Consider the following 25,141-nt stretch of genomic DNA (forward strand, 5'->3'; position numbering starts at 1 on the left):
CATCTTTGTAATAGGTATTCCCAGTACTGCCTCTTTGCTACACAATTGCTTCTACATGGGTCTACATCATGAGACAGCCAATAACATGAATAATTAAATCAGGGATATTCACCTAATCTGATGGGGAATAAATTCTCTTTTTGGAAATTCAAACTAAAAGGCAAGACAAGTGCCAGTTGGTGGTGAGTGCTGTGGCTAAAAGCAGTGATGTACAATGTGGGTTGTCACTTAACAATGTTAATGAGCAAAGAAAGCCGCTGGAAAGTCAGAGGCGAACCAAAGAACCAGGCCCATGGGAAAGAAAAGAAAATTCTGGTATTTATTGATTACCAAGGTCCAGTACTCAAGAATTCTTAGATTTCCATAAGAATTATAGATGCTTAAAACATGCTCCTGCAGTTGGCACTCCCACTCAAGCAAACACACATGCGACCCTGCACACACACAAAGGCTTACGTTAATTACCATTTTACAAACAAGGTTCCTGCCTTTTGGGTGCAGAGGGAAGATACCCTCTAGCAAACATTTACCACACTGTCCCATTTTTGTGCCCCAATACCCACTGAGAGATCAAAGTTTATGAGTTTTCCATCTTTGCCTTCCTGCCACTCAGTGCAGTACCCGGCATGCATCTGTACTGAACTAAATGTTGAAAAAATACGTGAGGGCAAGAATGAATGAAGGAGCCATCCATTTTTAATAATTCAGACTAATTTTAAAGGCTGATTTTTGTTTAAAGCAATAAAAAATTAAATGGAGTTTTCTCCTTGCTTTAATTATCATAAAAGCATTCTCATCTATAAACATAAAAACCGAAGAATGGGAGAAAATGGGAAAAAAAAGTGATGGCAGGTTGGCTGTGATTCACTAAGAGGATTAAGAGAATACACAAGCCCCACTAAAAGCATGTTGGCTCTGGCAAAAGGAAAGTTTAAAAATGAGCACCAGGTAGAGTCTTTATGACTGGTCAGGACTGAAATGCTTTAGCTGTATGAACTCTGCACATGGTACATGTGGCTTGCAGGAGGGTTATTTGTAGATCATCTCAATGAACTTTTTACGCATCTGCCTGAAAATCACAATTAAAGCAAGGAAAATGCTGATTAAAAACACATTAACATTCCTCTAGCTTCAAGGAAAAGTCTTGATATCTAGTCATTAGCTGTGCAATCTGCCCTCAGACTTCCTTCTGCCTTAATATGCTAAAGAGAAACATGTCTTCTGAGAACAATGTTTTTTTAATTCTTTATGCTTTGCTGCTCTACTGTGAAGTCCTAATTCCTGTGAATCCAAACACTCGTTAACTCTCAAGAACTGCTATTAGCTATCTGGAGTCAAATGAATGTAAAGAGGAAAAAAAAGGCCAAAGTTTAATTTCAAACCAATAAAAGGCTTTTTGTTATATGGTTAAGGCTGTTTTTCTTGGGTTTCTATTTGCTTGTTTGCCTATCTATAGAACAAATAGAGGTTAACTTTTTAAAAAAGTAATATCAACTTTATTTTTCAATCAAATATTGCATTAATATTAATCTTTATTATTTTTATTTTTTCTGAGTTTCCTATGTCTCAAAGTATACTGTTTTTATAACAGACTCTTGTTTTTGTTTTGAGAAAGGTGGAGGAGGGAAGCAGGGAGGGAACTGGAATTCACTGATAATTTCTAGTTTGAATTCTTCCATGTCTTTTCAATCTGAAGAGCTCAAAGTAATGTGGTATCTCATTTTAATTTCATTTTTAATACCTGTCCAAGCACTCTAGCTGTATGTACTATCTCCTGTATCAAAAAAGATTATGCCCCTGTAATATTTACTTCTTCTTCTTTATTCTTTCTATAGGGAGCATTCGAAGATGACCTTCAGTTGCTCTGTATCTCACTGATAAAATTACTTTTGCACAACAGCAACTTTCGAAAAGCATTGCCTCATCATAACAGATTAACATGATTCTGCAGGCTCCTTTTAAACTGAATGACATTTACTTCAGTCTTCATTCACGAGATCACATAAGGGTTGACTGTACCTTCACTTACTTTTTTGTCCAAAACAGAATATTATGCAATTTTCCTATGTGTAAATTGACAGAAAAACATAACTTAATCACCTGCCACATACATGGCAAAAAGTAAAGGTTAGATATATAGAAAAATCTTATTAAGCTATAAAAGTTAGGGGATGTATAAATTCAGCCAACATCTTAGTAAAAGTACCATACTGAAAAACTATTCTAATTACTGCTATTCTGAATTTTTCTCACAAGACAGAATGGCCAGCAGGTGTTTGTGTGTGTATGTGTGTGTGTGTGTGTTTATGTTAGCTGCTGATTTAAACATTTACAGCATCTACTCAAAAATTAAACTTTATTTCTGGATTTCATTTCCTCAGTAGTACTAGAAACTGTGATGAACATATATGCATTTGTGTAAATTAAATAATAATTTCATATTACTACTTTACAATATCATTCAAAAGTCAACATCCTGATGAAAACTTTGTGATTTCTGAAGTCTATTTTGGTAAAAACATAAGTGCACCCAATTTAGAGAATTTCAGGTTTGAAATGGTAATGCAAAACAAAAGAAAAAAGAAAAAAAAAATCAAGTTCTTAAATAATGTTTACTCTACACTTCCCCTGATTTTTCCAAACACTTAAGAGTCAATTTTTCATGCTTCTGTAGAAATAAATGCAATTACCCACCACCATTGCCCCCAAGTCACCACCACCAAGGAAGAAATGCTTATTTGAATTGAAACATTCTAGGCCATTGACTGAACAGTGTTCCTGAGTGGACAGCGCCTCTATGAGTGCCACAGTCATCCCCACACTTACTCTTTCCATGTGGTGACAGTAACTGAAGAGTTAGGTTTACACTCACAGGTCTCTTAAATCTCAAGTTGATTTATGATGCATCACTCTTAGTCCCTGAGCTAAAACAGTATTCCAACTTATTTTACCAGAGAGTTCTGGAATGGGGTTTAGAAGGTAACTTCAGCTAATATAGTGGCATTTCATGTTCCTTTGCCAGTATTTCTCATATGTACATCCCCTTGAAGAAATTATGGGGTAGGAGAGGTGACTGTGTTTTGGGACAAGGCTTGATATTTATGGTTCCACCTGCCAAGTGCTTCCCAGCATTTTTCGAGTTGTGGCACACAAAGAAAATTATAAAACAATATTTATATAAATAATACATAAATACTTAATAAATATATAATATAAATAGTTTGTATATTAAATATCTAAATAATATATTATATAGTATATATGTGTGTGTATATGTATGTATACGTGTGTGTGTGTGTGTATATATATATATACACACACACACACACACACACACACAATCCCCATGGGAAATTAGAGGGATAAATGTCTATATGGAATTTGGTGAGAAACTGCCTAAATATTAGTAAAGATGAATATATATATATATATACATATATATATATATATATATATACACACACACATACATATTTTTAAAGTATTAAGGAAAAAAAATCACTGAGTTTTGTGCAAATATGACATAATGCTCCTCACTGGAGCTTCAAGGGCTGGATGTCACTCACTGTACTTGCCAGCTACAGAGACAATATTATAAATAATATAAATAAGGCACTTTTCAACATCTTCATAAGAAAATTAGGTTGCTTCTGTAACTAACACTTTTCTATCAGGTTTCATGCTTTAAATGACTATATACTATTCCTAACCAATGTTTTCATCATAATCTTCTCAAAAATCTTGGTAGTATCCATTAATGCGATTTTTTTTTTCCAAACAAGCAGATAGATGATCAGAAATGGTAAACTGTGTCTTTTACAACCATTCAAATTTTACAACAGTTGTCAGTGTCACTAAAAGTAATTTTAAACTTCCTATGATAATGCAAAGATATTTCAAACCCAATCAGAAATTGAAAGTCAAACATTTTGAAATAGTGATGAGGCTCTAATGCAGAACAAGCATGCATTGTTAAACAGGCCAGGATATCACTAAGTGCAAACATCAGCCACAGCGAGCGGACGCAGAGGCTAGAGACAAAGGAAGACAAATTTGGGCTACTGCCTGGGGCTGAGCCTCCCAGGAGTCCCTGCCCAGCCACCCCCAGCCCTCTTCCCCCACCGCCGGCCGCACCTTGGGCTGAGATCTGGGCTCCTTGGGCACCTGGACCACGAACTCCTCTGGTAGCTCCACGGGGCCCTGGTCCGCGATGAGCAGTGGCGCGCTCCGCAGCTGGCTGCTGAAGGAGATGTCTGGGAGGTAGAGCGCCTCCTGGGCTGCGCTCCGCGTGTCGCAGTGGAACAGCGAGGGCTGGACGTCGCTCACTGTGCTTGCCACCTGCGGGGACCGCAGGGCGCACCATCAGACTCCGCTCAGCTCAGGCCGGCCTCACTGGAGCCCTGCTAGAGGCTCTTCCCAAGGCTGCTCTCTGATGCAGGCCGTAGGCCCGGGACTCCAGCCACCCCTGGCCCCACTCACACAACCCTGGAGCTGAGGAGGTCACAGCTCCTGGTCCCTACTGTGATGCTGACTGTGTAACTCCATCCTAGTTAAACACTGTCTTCAGTAAGCCAAAAACCTCATCCTAATTCCTAACAACGATTAGGAAACTAAACATAGTTATTGAAAGCAGAGAAAACTACCTGAAAAAATAGAAATATTATTGATATTTTAAATAGATTTACAGTATTCTGTTGTAATTTATGGGCACTAATATCCGTGTCAATAAAACATTGGTTACTGAACTAAATATTTACACACAAAAAGCTTGATAAAGTAATGGGTGAAGAAAGTTTCAGAGAGGTGTTTTTTTTTATTAGTTTTGTTTGTTCTTGTATTATTACACTTACATGGATTGTTTTATGTTTATTTATATGTTTCAGGTCATTTCACATTTTAGGATAGATTCTGTATTAAGTCTGTGATGGACATTAAAGTGAAAAAGATATACATACATTTTTGCCATTTATATACACAGTGATTTTACTGACAAATGGTACATAGTACATAAATGAATAAATATGGAAGACCAAGACAATAATGAAAAAAATAAAATTGTACACACATGACTTTTTTAATATTCACAAAACAGTTATACATTATATGCTATGAAAAACAGAGCTATTTAAGTACAGGATTTTTTTTTCTGATGAATTGGTACATAGATACACATTTCTCTACACTAATTGCAACTAGTGTAATAAATAGAAATGATACTGAAAATGTTCCTGCTAACAGAAGGGAACAGACTTTACAAGGGAAAAGACTTTGCTTTACACAATTATATTTAACATCCTACAACATGCATAATAATGCTGCATAGGTACCATTCCATAGGCAGGAGAGAAAATAAGAAACGTGAACATGCAAGAGGATTTTATGATCGTCTTTCTAATACTGGAAGTTTATACAGTAGCACTACAATCTCTTGATATATAAAATTTCCACAAATTAAGAATGAAAAACATGTTCTCTTCCAAATCACAACAAATGATATAGCTCTTATAGGAAACAAACTGATATTAAGAAATTTGTCAAACAATCCATCTATGATGAAAAGATTTAGAATGTAACTTTAAGGCATCACCCTGAAAAAACATCTTTATTTAAACTCAGTATAATGTATGTATACTAAAATATATAGGCAAAAGGTAATCTGAATGCTATTTTGATAGTTCTTGTGAACGAAAAGGGTGTCAAAGAAGAAAATAAGGTTTAAGACCAAAAAATTTGTGAAAATAAATCTCTAAGTAATTGCCACTAGTGGCATCTTTTTTGATCTTTTGAGTTCTAAAATATCCCTCTCCTTGTTACCCAAAATGACAATGTGACTAATTTTTTTTATTATTTTTATATGACTTATGTACAGGTATGTTTTCCCTACTATCTTTATAACTACTCTATGGAAGGAAATTAGGAAAAGATTATAAAGCTGTTATTTATCTTGCAAGCTTCAGTTATGATAATGTTGAATCTCATACTCAGCCAAATTAACATATAAGGACATCTGAAGTGATGGAGCATGCATTTATTTGTTCATTCATTCAACAAACATGTTTTGAGTTCCCATTATGTATCAGGTCCTTTTCTAGGTGCTAGAGATTTTGGTGAACAAAACAGACTATATTCATTAACGAATCACCCATTCTTGTGTGGGAGACAGAAAATATGCAAATTCATAGACATTTTTAAACTCCATATAGATATGTAATCTACAGAAAGTTTTTTTTTTTAAAGTGTTTGCCATTGGGTTTTTGCTTGGCTGTTTGTGTGTACACAGTGTATACAAGCTGAGCTGTACAGAGCCCAAGAAAGAGCAAGAGACAAATGGTACTGGGGAGACGGGAGCAGAGGGGTTAGAGAGAAGAGGGGGGAAGAGACCAATAAAAAGTAGAACCACATCCAGATGACAATGGGATGGTGGTGGGGGGAGACACAGACAAATCGCAGTAAACAAAGTTTAAACAGGGTAATATTAAATGCTATTCTGTTTAGGACTTTATGGAAGACTTATCTATGGCAGTAAAAGTTAAAATGAGATCTCAATGATATTGGAAGTTGCCAGGCATACAAAAACCAGGAGTAAAGAACATTTCAGTCTGCTGCAAAGACCTCAGGCTGGAACTACCATGGTCTGTTCAAGAAATAGCACAATGGCCAATGAAGCTGTGGACAGTGGGCTGGGAGATGAATGATCTGGAATGAGATCAGAGGAGTAAGCAACAGCCAGATCCTGAGCTTTGTAAAGCAGGGTAAGGAGTTTAGTTTGGGGACAATCAACCATCTATTTAGGATACTGAATACAGCTCCTGGGAAAAAAAAGAATAGGACAGGATAGGGGGAAAGCACAGGGATAATGATTTCTACTGAAAGAGATCAATTTCGGGAAAGGTCAATTTCTAGATTAGGCAGAGAGTGACAACTGATTTAAAATGCATATCGAGTGGAATCACCATCAGCTGAAAAATATAATACTGTCTGTATTAAATGAAAGAATCACAGCTTAAACAAAAAAAAAATTAATGTTCAAATTACAACTAGAAAGCAAGGTCTAGTGACCTAGAAAGAGTGGGTTTGGATCAGAGAATAAAATAATTTTATGTAGTGAGACAGAGAAATACAAAAATACCAGGAAGTTACATAGACTTTGACTCTTAAATTGAAGGATATTAGACTCCAAGGTGTTCCATGAAGCTGGAGTACCTTATGTGTCTATAGATCAGACTCTCCTTCAAATTGACATCTTGATAAATGGAATCCAGAGTCACCGATCAGTGGAAGGGAAAGTGGAGGAGCTGTTACACTACCCATGTGGAGAAGGGCTGTGAGAACAGAGCCTAAATCTTCATTTTTGTTTTTAAAATTATTGTATATGTTATACTAAATGTATTGTGTAACTTCTGGGGGAATATTTATTTGAGTTATAAATATAAATCTAATTTGTCTTCCTGAAGCTATTTAAAAAATAAACTTCAAGATAAACATTACAGTTATAATTCTAGTATTCCATTAGAAGCATGGAATCCCAAGTCTGGAAAGAATCATTCAACTCACACGATAGATAATAACCCTTCGAGCTTTCCTGCTAAAAATCTCCCAATTTCACACGAAGAGACAGTGATCACAAACTCACTCTGCTCTTAGGGCACCCAATTCCATTTGAAGCAACAAGTTCTTCTCCATGTTGAGAAAAGTGTAATATCTATACTCTTGCATTCTCCTCTCACTTGTCTAAATTCTATAAAAAATGGGCTATTTGCAAAACACAATAAGCTACTCCTAGAAAACACTGGGCTTCACAGATATTTGAAGGCTTCACATCAAAAATGTCTCTTTTCTTCTCCAGATTCATAAAGGGAAAGGTTTCTTTCAAATTAACTATGAAAAGTACTCCACAATGTTGTGACATGAACTGTAGGTGGAAGACAGCCCCCTTATACTCCACACCCATCTCCTTTTGAGACCACATTTTCAAACTTTTTGTATATAATTTTAAGATGTCTGAAAGAATCTCAGTTCTAGGGCAGGAAACAATGATAAGGCTAATACATCTTGTTCTTCTTTCTTTCAGACCTTCTTCAAAGGAAGAAACACTTCATTCTTAACTTCTTTAAAAATTGCGTTTAAAAAAAAAGAGGGACTCACTATTTTTTAAAATTCTGAACTGCTTTAATCATAAATGATATTAAATATTCATCATAAGCAATGTGAGTTGTTGCCATACTTAAGTTGTCCATATACTTACTTCATATTCAGATGTTTTTACTATTTAAACACTTTGATTCTGCTTTCCTAGTGGGCAAGCATGAAATATAAAAATTAATATTTCACAACCTACTAAAACAGTCAAAATATTTCCCCTACGTTTATGTGTGGACTACAAACATCAAAGGCCATCAGAGCATCCAAGTTTCTGAATATTGGTTGTGGGTAAATATGAGGCAAGATGTAAGAAAAGGAAGAATAGGAACATTATTCCTTAGAGGTAAAGTATTTGTGATGGTAGGACTGGAGTTTTCATCTTACCTGTGGAGCTTATAATTGAAATAAATATCAAATATATCAGATTTCAATGATATGTGCTTTCAAAGATCAAAACTGATTTATAAATAATTTAAAAGATACTAAGTAAGCATTTTTTTCAAACAATTTCCACTGCTACTAATTTCTTGTTCACCTTAGATGAGCAGCTATATAATTCAGTCAGTTACTCAGCTTCTTCCTCCAAACATCTATTGATCATAATCATGAGCCTGGAATCTAGACCCCACAATGGGATGCAGTACTAAAATATTTGTAAGGAGAGAGAAATGCTTACAACAAGACATCATCGGAGCATCATCTGCCAGAGTTACAAGTGGTTTAACTTTCATATTCACAAATCATTTGTTTTCGTGTACTGGGGTAATATTTTACCATAGCTTTTAAAATAATTAGCTAATTATGAGCCTTACAGAGTTTTAAATGTAGTGTAATTACAGCTATGACCCTAACCTACATATTAAATTCTGCCTTTCACTATTATCTCTTGAATACAAAACTTGTTCTCTATACATAACTGCCTAATCCTTTGTTCAAATTATCCTTCTTAATAGGAAATTCTTTCCCTTACAGCTCAGGCTTCCAAATGATACTCTCAGTATCATTATTCCCATATTTTTTTCTAAACTGCTCACAATGTATATAATCAGCAACAAGTTTCACACTACTTCCCCTCTATTCTGTACTTAAATCTAAAATTTTAAATCTACTTTTAAATTAAATCTTCTAAATACTTAAAGTCTTGGTTTCTTTTTTATTTCCAAGATTTAAGCAAACACAATATTGCCTTCGTCCTTAAATAAATTTTATCAGTGTTACTTCTTTTGTTTTCTTCTTTTGTTTCTAGCTCATTCTTCTTGATGCTGTTTTCCTTGGTTTATTTCTAATTTAAATAACTGGTCTATAAAATAAGGCCAATGTTCAGTAGATGATTAAAATGCCTTTCAAAGAAGCCTCCTTGAGCTGGTTAAGGATATTTTGATTTGAGCTTCTCTTCTAATCTATTTGAAATGTCACTGCATCATTAGATTGATGGTTCCAAGTTTATTCTTTTTATCTTAAAATTACTGAGACTACTACCTGTGATTCATGGGATTGTCATGAGTACATACTGAGCGATTGTGCGCAAAAGTGTTCAGCTGTGAAGTGCTACATAAATGCTAGAAACTATATGGAAAAACTTATAACAACAAATGGTTGATTAATACAAAATGTCTAATCCAATCTGAGTGACATATACAGATCCATCTGGCTATATGTATATCAACATCTCTATCTATCTATCTATCTATCTATCTATCTATCTATCTATCTATCATCCATCCATCCATCCATCTTAGGGGGGAAGCAGAGGGAGAGAACAAAAGGGAAAAGAGGTGGAGAGGACAGAGACGACCACTTTCATTTCTTTTCTTATAAGTAAAGGCTCATTTTCCAATCCTGCTTCCTTACACATACCTGAAAGTCTCTACCTTTCTCCCAGCACCTTCATTTTAAATATAAATAAATTACTTAATATTAATATTACTAAATATAAATAAATTACTTCATATAAATAAATTACTTCTTTCCTGATTTCTCCCCAAAGTGCATGTGACAGCTGCATAATTCCGTTATAGGCTGGGTAGTCATCACTAACAATCATCATAAAAGTTCCCATTCAAGCACCTGACTAAGGACGCCACCAGGCAGAAATTACACCATGGATGTTCAAACACAGAGAAAAGTCTGTTTCACCTCTGGGTTTTGTAAGAAAATGGCTCAATAGTGATGTGTTGTCCACCTGTGTATGATGAAGCAACTTCATGCATATATGGATACTATTCAATTTAACCCAATAGACTTTCTAGACTGAACTGCTCTATGCAGAGTAGGTATGCCCTATGAAGATAAGCAATTTTACCTTCAAACTGGGTTCCTTGTTCTTCTCTACAACACAACTTGTTACAGTAAAATAAAACATTATGCTAAACTTTCACCAGAAAACTGAACAGTCAAGTTATAAAAGCTGTAAAAGACATTCTGAGAATAGTGGAAGAACCAAACACTTGTTATGAATAAAGCTAAAGGGAAATTTAACTCCTAATGTTCAATAATAAAAGAAACAACATTAAAAGATTATTTTTAATTAGCTTCCAAGTGTGGCATCTTCCATGTCCAAAAAATAGAATAAGAGTGTGGCTGATTCATTGTAATGGTTGTCTAGATTGTAATATTGTGATATAAACACCTCAAATATTTGTTAAAATGAGTAAGCAGAGAGTAAAATTTCTGCTAGTGACATAAATTTATGAAAAAAAATCAGTTTCCAACAAAAAGATATTATTTTCATTAAATTTAAATAAAAGGCATAGTATATATCATTCATCAGAAAAGTGATAACTAACAGCTTTTCCAACTAAAAACACCTGCCTCTTTGTAAATATAATTCAAATAGATTTAAATTAATGATAACAAAACTAAAACCCTGGAATTTGTTCTTTGGAGAATACTGACTTTTAATTTCCCTTCCTCTAATCCCCTCTTAAAGGATATTAAAATTTTAATGATCTAGAAAATGTGCTTTCAGAATGCTGTAAGTAAATAATTTCTTTAAAAACCTTTATAACTATAGTAATAGGGCACTTTTCCCTAATGACACTGTCAATTATATTTAATGTGTGTGTGGGAGTGGCAAAAACCATACATATTTTGACAGAGATCTGTCTTGTGAGTGAGTTCTTTCTCCCCATACTAAGTTAATCATAACCAGCATTTCTGAAGATAGTTGAGAGGAATGGAAACTTTTATGTATTTTTTTTCTGGTAGTAAGAGATTTTTACCTCTTCATCCCCTCCTCAACACATACAAAATGAATGCCTAAATGCTGGCTCACAAGGAAGCAGAGATGTTGACGGGCTCACGTATCAAACTGATTGATTACATATATCGACAGTATATACATCGAGCGTGATTATTATCAGACATCTACTTTTAAAAATCAACATAGTGGTTTTTAATCTGTGTGCAGAGGCACGACATCAAGTTTGCCTCCTAGCAACAGCCTGTAGCCCATTAAACATCTGGGCTATCACAGCTCTTCCAACTGTCCTGAGCCATTGTGACCAATATAAAAGGCTTCCTTTTAAGCAAAACTGTTGTGTTCCCTGGAGGGAGAGCATCATACCAGCCTGTTGCTTTGAATTTTATGTATTATCTGTCTTCATTATTAAATCATGTGCCCTTAAGGCTTGCATGGTTTCACCAACCTCACTATCAAAAGGAATAATAATAATAAAAAAAAGGATCATTGCTAAATAGTCACCACCATTGTTGATTTTTAACAAGAGGCACAGAAACGAATAGTCTTGATCTAATTCAGGTAGTGTCTATGATGACTACTTTCGTGGTATCTCTAACAGCTTGGAGAGAAGCAGCAATGTGTGAAAGCTGACTGTTCTTTTATAAACATAGAGGTTTGTTTTTTTTTTTTTTTAATCTACATGATCTAAGTCATATCTGGATCTTTTTTTTTTCTTCATGTCATCTGTTATTTTCTAATGCAACAACAAAATCTGTTTTGAAGTCATCTGAGTCCAAGAAAAAAAAATGAATCACTGTAAAACACACTATTTTGATTTTGCATATTATATCTTAGTATTTAACCAAACAATAGTTTCTCTAATTTAGCTCAATGTATTTATCCCTTTTAACTTCACATTAAACTGATAATATCAAAGTGAGGATACATCTGTCACTCATTATTGTTTTGTCAAACCTGGGAAGAATAGTGAAGACAGGAAATTTTATTAGGCTTATAGTCTAATTAAAAGCAACAGGCTTAACTGTGAATAGCTTTTCAACACTCTAACTTTCTTTTTTTTTTTTTTTTTTTTTGCTGATCTAAGCCTAAGATGTTCATTAGTAACTCATTAAAGACTTAGTTACAGTCCAGTGGGTGAGTCCTGAATATAATGATGGAATGTGTGTACAAATGTGTAGGCTCATAATTAGAGAAACTGTCACATTTGGGGATTAAGACTATACAATGCAGTCTTTGAAAAACACTATGGAAAATAAGTGACCCCAAGATGGTGATGTATTTTAAATTTTGCTTGCTATCCAGGTCATTTGGGTTTTGGTTCTAATTCCTGAAGGTATGTTTTAATGACCACATTTTCCCAAGATTAAACGTGTGAGGCTTTGTGTTCGGGCCTTTCTATACATTGTTTTACTTAATCCTCATGCTATAACAAAGTAGGCCTAATTACTCCTTTAACAAATAAGGAAACTGTGATTCAAATTGGTTAAGGTCATGTTTCTTAGAAGTAACAGAATTGGAATTAGACTCTAACGCTTGAAATCTTTCTACTTTGTTCAACAGAACCATGCAAATTAGGATTCTAAATCAGTTTAGATTAGACAATGTTGTAAACTTCAGTTTCTGGGCTTCGTGTACAGTATTTCTTTCTAAATATGTGACATCCTCCTTTATTCAGGGTTCTTTAAAACTGCAGGAGCTGTTCAATATTAATATTTACAAAATCACTCATTATCTTTATTTAGTTTTCTCTTAATCTTTTCTTCTGAAATAGTAATACTTCAGATGAGTCCAATGGGCTGAAGTACAAATTTACTAGGATCCTTCCCATATAAAACCTCAGGTTCTCTTTCGATTCTTATCTTTTTCTGTTTGTTTGTGTAAAAATGTGATATGAGTGAGTACAGAGGACACTAATATAAAATATATAAATTTGATAGAGACGTAAATTGCATAAATTTCTTGAGATGACTCAAAAGAGGCACTGAGTTGTTTGTAGGACATAACAGAGAAAGTCTATGGAAATAAATAGCTCAATACTTAAAATTTGAGCAAAGATACAAAAATGTCAAAAAGGGATTTCCAGACACTGGAAGTCCAAGAATACAAACTACAGCAAAAATAGAGACATTTCTATTTCTGGCCACCATGATAAAGCTTAAAGTCCTTTATCATTTTCTTAAGGAGGAGTAGTTAGAAACTAACTAGAAGAACCCAATGAATAACCTTGCTATTTTGTTATGTCACCACTGTATGGTTCACACACCAGAATAAAGTTTCAAAAACGGCCAATTACTAGTTTTTGCCATCATAATAAAAACGTGAATTAATGACTTATTTTTAAAATCAAATAAACAAAAGAGGAAGTGAAGTGAGGCTAGACAAATGATAAATAATTTTGAAGTGAATTCAAAATAGATGAAGTTTAAGTGGGTAAATCCAAGCAAAAAGCCTCTCTTAGAAAATGCGGTCTAAAGGATTCTTAAATCTAAATGTATTTTAACAATGGTATCCTGTGGTCTTTTTAAAAAAGGCATGTCTATAAAGAATGCTTAGAAATCAACAACAAAAAGCTTAAAAATTGAGAAATGACTGAATAATACACCTTCAAGTAAGATATACAAATGAGTACATGAAAAGAAAGCCAACATTATGCATTAGAGAAATGCAACTCAAAACCACAATGAGATACTATTTCATCTTGACTAGGATGGCTAAAAGAAAAAAGACAGTAACAAGCGTGGGTGAGGATGTGAGAACCCTCATATTACTGTTTGGAATGTATAACCATGTAACCATGCTGGAAAATAACTTAGCAGTCCCTTAAAATGCTAAACATAGCTATCATGTGACTCGGTAATTTCAAGTATGTATCCAAGAAAAGTGAAACATTTCCACACAAAAACTTGTACATGAATATTCATATTAGCTTTATGCAAAATGGCCAAAAAGTAGGAATAATCCCAAGTTCCATCAACTGATATATATAACATAGTATATTCATACAATAGAATATAATTTGAAAACAAAAAAGAATTAGCTACTGATACATACTATGATATACATCAATTTTTAAAATATTATGTTAAATGATAGAAGCTAGTTACAAAAGATCAAAAATTGTATGATTCCATTTATACAAAATGTCCACAATAGGCAAATCCATAGAGACATAGATTAGTGGCTGCCAGGCACTTCAGAGAAAGGAAACTGGGTGTGACTTCTAATGGGTATAGGGTTTCTTTTTAGAGGACTGATAACACTCTAAAATTGATTTCAGTGATGGGTGTAAGACTATACATACACTAATGTCCACTGAACTAAACACTTTAAATGGATGAGCTTTATGTTAAATGAACCTCAATAAAGGTATTTTTTAATCTCCATTTACACATTAAAAAAGATATTGGTGCATCAGATCCTGCCTTTTTTTTTTTTTTTTTGAACTACATGGTTTCTTTCATAAATATTTTCTTCTTCCTTAATCACAAGAGGACTATACTTTTCAGACTCATTTATAGGTGTGGCAATGAGGTTGAGTTTTAATTAATGGAAACGGAAGCAAAAGTAATGTGCACTACTATAGCCATAAAAACTCCCCATTAGAGTCTTCTCAATGCTTTTTCTTCCTTCCTGAGGAGATGAATGGCAACGACCCTCTGGAAGATTTTAGAACCCTTGTGCCATTAGACTGGGTCTTGGAATAAATGTGAGGGCATGAGAATGGCCTCCCCTACCAACCCTCCCATACACACACTGTCCAACCATACACACACTGTCTAACTGTCTACTTGCCTTGGAATGTTTAGTAAACAAGATAATATTCCCTAGAAGTCATTATTAATTTTAGTATCTATTGTGACTATGGCCCTAAGTTTATTCTATCTAATACATTGTTCAAAAATGGAAATTAAAGGAAGTAACTCAAAGAACTCTCTCTCCAGAAGTTTCATATTATATAATTTGAAACATATACACACACACACACACAATAATTGGTTTGTTCCCTATTCGGCTACTTCCTGTCAGACATTTGATTTTCTGAGGAGAGTCATTCCTATCAAATTACCACACAAATATATACAGTACAGTGATGCTTCAGGGATTTCATTTTTATAATTGATCAACCTGCCTAATTTTAATATTTTATCTTACTTACTGTATTTTTATAATACATAATTTATGTTCAAATTATGATTATTACTTCATTTTTATTAAATTTTCTCTTAATATTCAACATATATTTTATAATAATTTTGTTGAATTTTTACATAGAAAAGCTCATATCAGTACTCTGAATGCAATTGTGTGAATATTTGTGTATACATATGTATATGTGTGTGTGTGTGTGTGTATATAAATTAACTTGGAAATAACTTATAATTCTGCTATTCCTAGTCTTTTCATCCAGGAACATGGTATATTGCATGTCTTCTTTAATAACTCCCATTTAGTTTCAGAGTTTTCTTCTCATAAGTTCCATATATTTCCTGTTATGACATTTCCTAAGTAACTCATGTATTTCATTGCTGACTAGAATCATATGTGCACGTGTGAATCATATACTTGAACTCAGTGCTCTCATTAACACTGAGAAAGTTACTATTTCTTGAATTTTCTGAATACATCATTATACCCCTACAAGCAATAGTTATATCTTAATATTTGAATATTTATTATTATTTATGTTTTGTTCATCATTATAGTAGCCAAAACTCATGGAACCTTTTTTTAAACAAATTGTAGTGATAATAAACAAGGTTGTATTGATCATTTATTATGATTCATTTTAGAAAGTTATTAATTAATCTAAATATAAATCATTCTTTTACTTTCCAGATCTCAAGAGATTTTCTTCTAGGGATATAGAGATGCATTTAAATTTTATATACAGCCATGTTCTCTTATAGTGCTATTTGTAATGGTAATGTATCAATGACCTTCAATGCTGAGCCATCAACAAATGGTTACACTAATAATGGTTCATTCATATAACATGTTAGCATCATTTTTTTGATGAGAGGCTAGAAATGTCTTTATTTTAATGTTAAATCAAAATGAAAGATATAAATTTTATTTCTAACGTTATTACAATTAAAAATATGTGCACACACAACTGTGAGAAAAATCTAACAAACATTAATATTAATTATACCACTGGGTCATAGAATTATAGGATTTTTGCTTTCTGACTTAAATTTGTATGAGGAGAAATATTTGACAATAAAGTAGGTGACACTGCTAATGACGAAGAAATGTATGAGACTATGTTCTTGTACTTTATCAGTAACCTACAACCTTGATTCCAGGACATTCAGATCACTACAAACTCTAGTATGTGTAGATGAAATAAACACAGAAAACTTACCAAATGTCACTATGAGAGCCTATTTCTGTACAAAGACCTATATCTATTACTTTTGCAAGAACAACCAGCATATTTCTCTTGCAAATCCCTTAGCTAGCCTAGCTTATTTGATCAAATCCTTTATATATAATTTTTCTGATAAAAAGACAATTTTCTATATTTAAAGAATCTAATTCTAACAACAAACAAACAAAAAACCCTCAATCTGCTATGATGGCAATATAGGGGAAATACAGATTCAAATTAAATAAAATGCAATTATTAATAAAATTTAAAGAGTTTATTTTCAACTTATCAATTAGAAACCTGAAAAAAAGTAGAGAATTAATTAACCCTATTTTTCAACAAGGCCTTATTCTAAGCAGTCATATTAAAATAGATCATAATACAATATTTAGTCTCTTATTTACACAACAAATCAACGAGACTCTTTCCTGTTGCATTTCACTTTTTTGACTGTTCTTTAAGGAATCATTTCCCAATCAGAATGGAGGAAATAAATACATGAAAAATGTACTCTGGCTATTTACATGAAATTATAAATGCAAGAGCACTATTCTGACATTGAGAATGAAAGTAAATAGCAATGCAAAGAAGAGGAAAATAGATAATTAGATATTTGTATCTTACATATCAAAATATATTAAAATTCACTCAACATCAAGTATACAACAGCTATCCTATTACAGTAATGGTCCAGCCCAAGGTCGAGAAATATAAAAAAATAAGAAATGATCTTAAATAGCTCAAATAGTCACAGTATATAAAATCTCAAAATTAAAAAAAAAACTCTATTTTACTCTCAGGGTATACACTTGTTACTCATAGTGTATCACTAAAATAAAAGTCACATATAACATGTTTTGCAAGTGCAAAGGCAAAAAAGAAAATTCTTTTCCAATTGCCAACCTATTTATCAAGTGAGTAGGGAAGACTTCTAAACACATTCGTACAAAGGAAGGCTACCAGCAGGCATATTTGTAGTATATATTGTGATATTAGAGACTACAAAGTTAACTTTTGAAATACATATTTTGAATTTTAGTACCAAATGCTAATGCAGATGGCATCAGATGTGTTCGCAGTAACCTCATATATCATGACAATGACAAAGATTTTCTGTATAACATCTTTGACCATAAAAATAGTGATATTACTGAAAGCATTACAAATTACCTGGGCTGGCAAACATTATAAACATTTAAAGGATGATTAATTTCTAAAAATAACAAAGTTAAGTAGAGCTTAGAAGTCAATTTGTCTTTTTCACAATTAATAAAACATGACTTCATAAAAAATTATGTGATAAGATGTTATGTTGTAATTTTGTACTTTCTCAAGCTTCATATCTTATAAAAGGTTAAAAATGACACATTAAATAGTATTATAACTGTAAAAATAGATGAATAATTAAATACAAATTACATAAAACATATGGTACTAAATATATATGCATTTGATCATTGTTTTGTCCCTGTTAAAAACTATTTATAATAATTAACTTCTTAACATAATAAAAGGCAGTTTAGCCTATAAAGTTCATGAATATGTATGAACACACATGCAACTCTGACAAAAAAAAAATAGACTTGCTGGAAAAAGTACACATGTGGTAGTTATAGGAGAATTTTTTGAAATCCTGTATTTTTCTGCAAAAGTACCATAAAAAATACTGTCCCCCTTTACCCACAGTAAGTTCCAATGATCCTGTTTTCTATCTTTAATTGTGACACAGTTTATACGTACAGTTTAATTAAGATGAGATGTAGTTAAAATATCTGAGCACCTCAATCATCTTTTCAACTCTGAATCCTTTGTGGCTTGGATGACATCCACTCCCCCAACCCCACCATGGATCAGATCTCCTAGTCCAGATCCTACATTGAACCACAGTATCGGTTTACTGACAATCAGGATGAGTCCCAGGTTCCCATGTTATCACTGGATTTTTGTTCTCCAATTCCCTTTTCTTCCCTTGTTCCCAACCACATCAATAGAACAAGAAAAAATCTTTTATCTTCATGCAACACTACATTAGTTAACAGCAAAGAACTAGCCATCTGCTCTAGCTGCTTCTCTTTACTTCTGCCAGGTGTCATCGTATTATAGATAAGGGTTTTATATCTGTACAGGAAGAGGGCACAGTCATGGAAAACAGAAAAAGAGAAATACAGAAGTACACAGAGACGTAAAATATGGACAGATAAACACAGAACCAGAGACATTTCCTAATTTTTAAATTGTGTGTGTATATATATATATACACAGTGTGGATGTACAAATTAATTTTGTTTTCTGGCCAGACTTTCTAGGATGATGTGGGAGATTATTCAACTAATATAAATGTTACTCAGAATTAATTCTTTAGCTTAGTTTCTAATTTGACCCTTAAGAAATCATGCAAAAAAACGGATCACTGACTAATTATATGCTACCAGTTATGTGCTACTACCACTGACAATTATATATTTTCATCACTGACAATTATATACCATGCTATTATATACTGATGTTATATACTAAGCCTTTCTACATACCAGTTTGATAATTTTTTTTTTTGGTACTAGTATTAAGAAATTTCTGGCAAAACCTAAATGCTTAGGTTCAAGTAGTAGAACATTTCAATTCTCAGGGTAAGAACAAGGATAATTATGCATTTTTCCTTATCTAAAACTGAGAATGTTAGTTCTATTTCAGGGTAGGTAAGGGTGATAAAATAAAATATAAAGATTTACCAAATGCCAAGCTCTATGTTAGAAGCTGTACATGTATTATTCCATCCATTTCTTAAAATAACTGCATGGAGTAAGTGTTCATCTGTGCAGATGAAAAGTAGGCTTAAACATTTTTAAGTTACTGTAAGCTCCTTGAGGAAAGAATTAAGGATTCTTTATTCACTACCATATCTTTAGCAGCTAGCACAGTTTTCTGGCTCATAGTGGGTGATAAATATGTGTCAACTAGTTTACCAAGTAACAGTGTTACAGAGCTGGTAGAGGGCAGAGCTAAAATTTTATCTCAGGTCTGTCAGACTCAAAGGCCAGTCTGTCTGTGTCCAGAACACAGAAGAGGCAGGTGCTTTAGCTTTCTGCCTCACCTGCTCCCCAATGCCCAGGAGAGTTGAGGTGGGATTTGCTGTAGGGAAAAATGGCCTTGATAGGAATTGATCAGCGGCATTAAGACTAGAGCTCAATAAGCTAGGTTCTTCATTTTCAAGCCTCTCTGGGTCTCATGTGTAACTTTAGTCAAGTTCCTTTGCCACTCGGTACCCCAATAACTTTACTATAAAAAGTTAATGATGATGATCATAATAAATAATATTAAAACTAGGAGAATATTGTGAGAATTAGTTGTACCAATACACCCAAAGTTTATGGCTGTAGAATTAGTAGTCATCATTATTATTTACTCTGGAGAAAAGGCCAGCAACTCAGGCCATACCCAGGAAAGTTAATTCTCTGTGGATTGGAGGACCAATGAAGCTGGGCATCTCAACAACAGTAGGGCAAGGAGATACTATCAAGGGATGATCTGGAAACAAGAGTAGTTCTATAACTAAGACATCCCTTTTGACTCAGTCCTGTAAAGTTTCAAGTTACATGGTATTCCTTTCAACCAGGACCAGTGGGGACTCCAAAAATGTCTATCCTATTAGATTTCAGCACTGATCAAAGGTACACATATTCCTGTTTATGAGCAAGCTGGGTTCCGAAAAGCCGTTCATGTGAAGCCCTTTACTTATAAGTCCAAAGTGGTATCACAAAGGCAGTGGAGAAAGCCTTCCATAGAAAGCAGACAAAACTGAGTTGCATTTTCTCCAGTGCAAAGTGTTAAAATATTTACAACAAAGTAATAAAAACAAAGTTTATAAGTAGAAGCTTCTATATTGTTTAGTCTCCTATGGTTCAAAGTCAAGATAATATAAAGTAGTTCATGTAAAATGGGAAAAAAATACTTTTGTTTTTAGCCAAAAATATTTTGTATACCAGGTCAATATTGTATGTGCCCACTTAGGAGTTTTTAAATACTTCTCAGTGTTGCTTGGAGAGTGTGTGTGTGTGTGTGTGTGTGTGTGTGTGTGTGTGTGTGTGTGTGTGTGTGTTTAATACAGATCTCAAGACCCATGATCTAAGGCTGAGCCACGTTTGGGGCCCACTGAAATACATAGCAGGTGTCAGTTTTTGAAGACCAGAAATTTCACCTCTGACAAGAGTCTTTCTTACAATGCCTGATTCTGCCATTTTTTAACCTACCTTGCTTTAATAGTGTATTTTAAACTGACTTTTTAAACATGCATTGTACATATACATGGAGATTTTTTCTGAATATCAACATCAAATGAAATAGCTCTCATGATTAGCTAATTCCTGGTTGTTAAAACTTACTGGAACAGAAATAAACTGGAGAGGTAGACAGTATAATGAATGAAATTAACATGTTCAAGCACTTAATATCTGTCATGCACTGTGCTAGATTCTTTACTTATGCTTTTTACTTAATCCTCAAAATAACCTTGAGGGAGACATTTCTATAACATCAAAAAGCTAATTAGAATCATCTTGAGATACTACTGATAATTAGAAAGCACTTGTTTAAAGTGACAGAAATCTTGTATTGTCCCATACCACAAAATATTATACATGCCCAAGTACATGAATGTATAAATGCTGCACTGGTATAAGAATTAAAGGGAAATTTTGACAAATTTACATTGTTGGTAAAACTAGGTGGTAATGTAACTAATTTTTTTAAAGCACTATCTTATAGTGATTTGTTAGAAATAAACAGTGTTAAAATCAGGGCAACTTTAGGGGAAATGTCAAAAGCGGCAAGTAATTTTATCCAGTTTTTTGTACTGACAGCAGAATGCAATTCATGTTGAAATTATGAATATGAGCCAAATTTAGAATCGCATCACTGAAAAACAACAATAGATTTCTGTAGTCAATTAAAAACCAAAAGTGAGCTAACAGGGCTAAAAATTCATTTCAGCTGCTTGATACACTATAATATTCTGAGACCTCCTAAGCAGTGGCAAATACACCTGTGCCCCTTTTTCTTTGCTCTAATTACCATTGACATATGAGATAGTGATTATAATATGCCATTTTCATCTTAGTATAAAACCAATAATAATTAGTAGAAAATTTTTAATTGGGAAAAAGAAACATACATATAGACTTTAATTTGCCAACTTTTAGAGAGATTCAGTGAGTACCATACTAAGTGGCACATAATTTGTCTTGCTTATTTATTGAATAATTATATATTCTATAAAATTTTCCAAAGGAGTTATTTCTTGATTACTTGATTTGATGTAGATTTTTGGGCTGTTTTCTTTCAAATGTGCACACATACTATCTTAAAAGTGATTTTTAACTACAAAAATATGTAAAAGAAAAAATTCATAATAAATGATAAGGTTAATAATTTAGATTAATTTAGATCCTTAAAAGTGGTAAAACAAAGAATAAAACATGTAAAATTTATTTTAAAAAGCCTTTCATTGTACATACATTTCAAATGGTACTTTAAGAAATCAAAGTCGTATTTATTGCAGCTTAAGGTATATAACTTACTGCTATTAATATATGGTAGGCAAAAGCTGCAAAATCATAGAGCAAAGATTTAGAAGAAAGGGTCTAGTGTGAAAAACTGGGACAACATTAAGCACCACACAAAAATCAAATTAAAGTTCTTACCGTGAACAGTTGGTGCTAAGAGCATCATGCAGACTAGTAGCTGTGATGGCCACATGGTTGTGTACTTGGGCATGAGTGCCTCAAGAGTGTGCCAGACTTGAAATGAAATAAATGTCTTTCTGATTCTTCTTCTATGTTCCAAGACTGATGATTAAAAAAAAAAACTCAAAAAGAAATATTCCTCAGAAACAGAAACACCAATATCCCAAATCTGAATCCTATAAACAAGAAAAAAAAAAGGGTTATCAATTACAGCAGTTTTCTTATTACCTTGAAAGTTTCTTTCCTGACTAGAGCATCTTTATACCTCCTCTCTTCTTCATTTTAACGAATACACGCATTAAATACAAAAATGAGTAAGTAACCTAAAGGACATTTATTTATGCATGAATTACTACAGTGCTTATTCCCCAGTCCCCACACTGACTGAAATGAATAATCCAGTCATACTGGACTAATTAATATGACTATCCAATATTATTTTATATAATAATAATTAATTTCTATAATTTATTAATATGTTTAAATAGATCTGGTACTTATTCTGTAAACATTTTCCCAAATATAATTGTTACTAATATTAGGAAGGTAAAAAAAAAAAATCATTCAGTATCATTACTCTGTGTTTAAACAAAAAAAGTTAAATAAATGAGTCTTACTTTCATTCCAGGTCCTGATAATCACTCAGAAAATATTCTACATATTAATTATATTACTTTTCTAAATATCTTTGTAATTACACTTGTGAATATCATAGATTTATGTTGATTAATTATGCTCAACCATAATCAATGCATTCAACGTAAGTTTATTGAGTGCCCACTGCAATACAAAGCACCAGGCTAGGAACATAGGATAGAATATAGAATAAAACACACAACCTATTATCCAGGATCCTACAACTTAAAACGAGGAGTCTTGCTTAAAAGTGTTGAATATATATGGAACACATTAAAAACCTTCAGCATTAAAGCAGTTTTACTGAACCAAACTGATAGAGCCGCTTGCAAAACAATCTGTACAGACTTGTCCTACGAAGTGAAAATAGTGAAGGAACCTGACCCAACTTTTGAAGATGTTGTCTTTCACAGTATCTTTAAAACTGATCAACCAACTATACACTGGGACTTCCTTCCTTTTCTTTCCTTTCTTCTCTTTCTCTCTCCTTTCTCTTCTGGTGGCTTACATATATTTAAAATAATTTCATATTTTGGCACAAATTTAAAATTGTTCTGGAAGGGGATATTCAGAACAGAGTTTACTGTGGATTATATTAATAAGCCACGTTCTAAAGAAACACATTCCAAAATATTTAACTGCTTGTCTTCATTATAAGACAAAATTACACAGATTTATCTGAATTTCTGGCATTGTTATTCACAGCATGGTAATTAAGAGCACACATTCTGAAGCAAGACCACCTAATTTCAGTTATTAGCTGCACTAGTACTATGACCTTGGGCAAATCATTTAAACCCTCAGTCCTTGGTTTCCTATCTGTTAGTGGTGAGAGAGTAATATTACTTAATTCATATGATTATATGGACAGTAAATGAACTAAAATTTGTCATTTTAATTATATAAAATATGTAAAAATATGCACTGCCCACAATAGTGTCTACTATGTGATAAGTGCTATATGTCTTTAACAATTATTATGTATCTCATCAGTTTTTACTTTTATCCTACTCATATTCTTTAACATGGATGTGTAAGAAGCTAGATAATTCAATCCCAAAATACTTACTGAGTCACTATTGTATAGACCGGCTCAGAGAATACTAAATTTGGAAACAACAAATCAAATAATTTTCTTCCTAATCTCACAGATATTATAAAAAAAAAGCTCATAATGGACACTTTCATAACACTTAACAAATAGAGAAAGAATTGACAAGAAAAAACTGATTGAGATAAAACAAATTCTGTGAAAATGATTCATAAGCAGCATTTTCCTTTCATTTTCTTTATTCACACTGACTTACTAGAAAACATTTAGAACATATTCTTAATTGCCACAAATGCTATATATGTAAAACTCTTTCTGAAAATAAATTTGAAAGCAGATGCTAATTTAAAAGTGCATTCTTTAACATGCATGTAACAATTAATAGATACTTAAAGATAGATACTTAAAATGACTGATGCATCAACAAGTAAAGAACTGCCCCATCCCTCAACACTCAGTTACTGTCCTTTTTTTCCTCTGTAACTACAGCATCAAAAGAAATGTGTATACACACTAACATATGCACAAACACAGACACATATGTATGTCAGATAAATATATACAGAACTATTTTGCAACTGAAAAAAATTGAGGGCAGGCATCTAGGTGAGTTATTTATTCATCATTTCAAAAATATATACTAAATATCTACCATGGTGGGTATTATTGAGAATGCAAATTACTAGAACAATTTTTTTTCACAACTCCCACTGTAATGGGAAAAACAGAACACAGTAAATGAAGTCTCCATATAAAGAGAAGAATTAACATTTTTTCACTTCGTATCATATGCCAAGCAATGTTCTAGATGATATTATACGATTATGTGATTTAATTCTCCATACACATCTATAAGGCAGATAATATTGTCTCCTGTTTACTGAAGAAGAAAATCAGACATGATACTCAGCAAGAATTTCAAACCAAATGTCTGACTCCAACATCAGTGCTCTTTCCTTTCTCTATGGTAGAAGCAAACAAGAAAATGTAAGAGAGTAACT

At 33.1% G+C, this 25,141-nt stretch overlaps 1 protein-coding gene across 11 annotated transcripts in view; it reads right to left on the reverse strand.

Moving 5' to 3' along the window:
* The window catches only part of ADGRL3 (adhesion G protein-coupled receptor L3), a 560,304-nt gene extending 537,627 nt beyond the window's left edge, over positions 1 to 22,677 (reverse strand). For 6 of the 11 annotated variants that reach the window (XM_032459450.1, XM_032459448.1, XM_032459451.1 and 3 more), the window contains exons 1-2: positions 22,412 to 22,674; positions 4,135 to 4,338 (exon numbers count right to left, since the gene is read on the reverse strand). In XM_032459450.1, the coding sequence (XP_032315341.1) occupies positions 4,135 to 4,338; positions 22,412 to 22,484 (277 nt within the window). In that variant the 5' untranslated portion in view covers positions 22,485 to 22,674. Of the gene's footprint in view, positions 1 to 4,134; positions 4,339 to 22,411 lie in introns of all 11 variants that reach the window. The other 5 variants (XM_032459461.1, XM_032459445.1, XM_032459457.1 and 2 more) reach the window with 4 other exon arrangements.
* Positions 22,678 to 25,141: the final 2,464 nt, after the last annotated feature.

Source organism: Camelus ferus, chromosome 2 (assembly GCF_009834535.1).
Source record: "Camelus ferus isolate YT-003-E chromosome 2, BCGSAC_Cfer_1.0, whole genome shotgun sequence".
Taxonomy (NCBI): Eukaryota; Metazoa; Chordata; class Mammalia; order Artiodactyla; family Camelidae; genus Camelus; species Camelus ferus.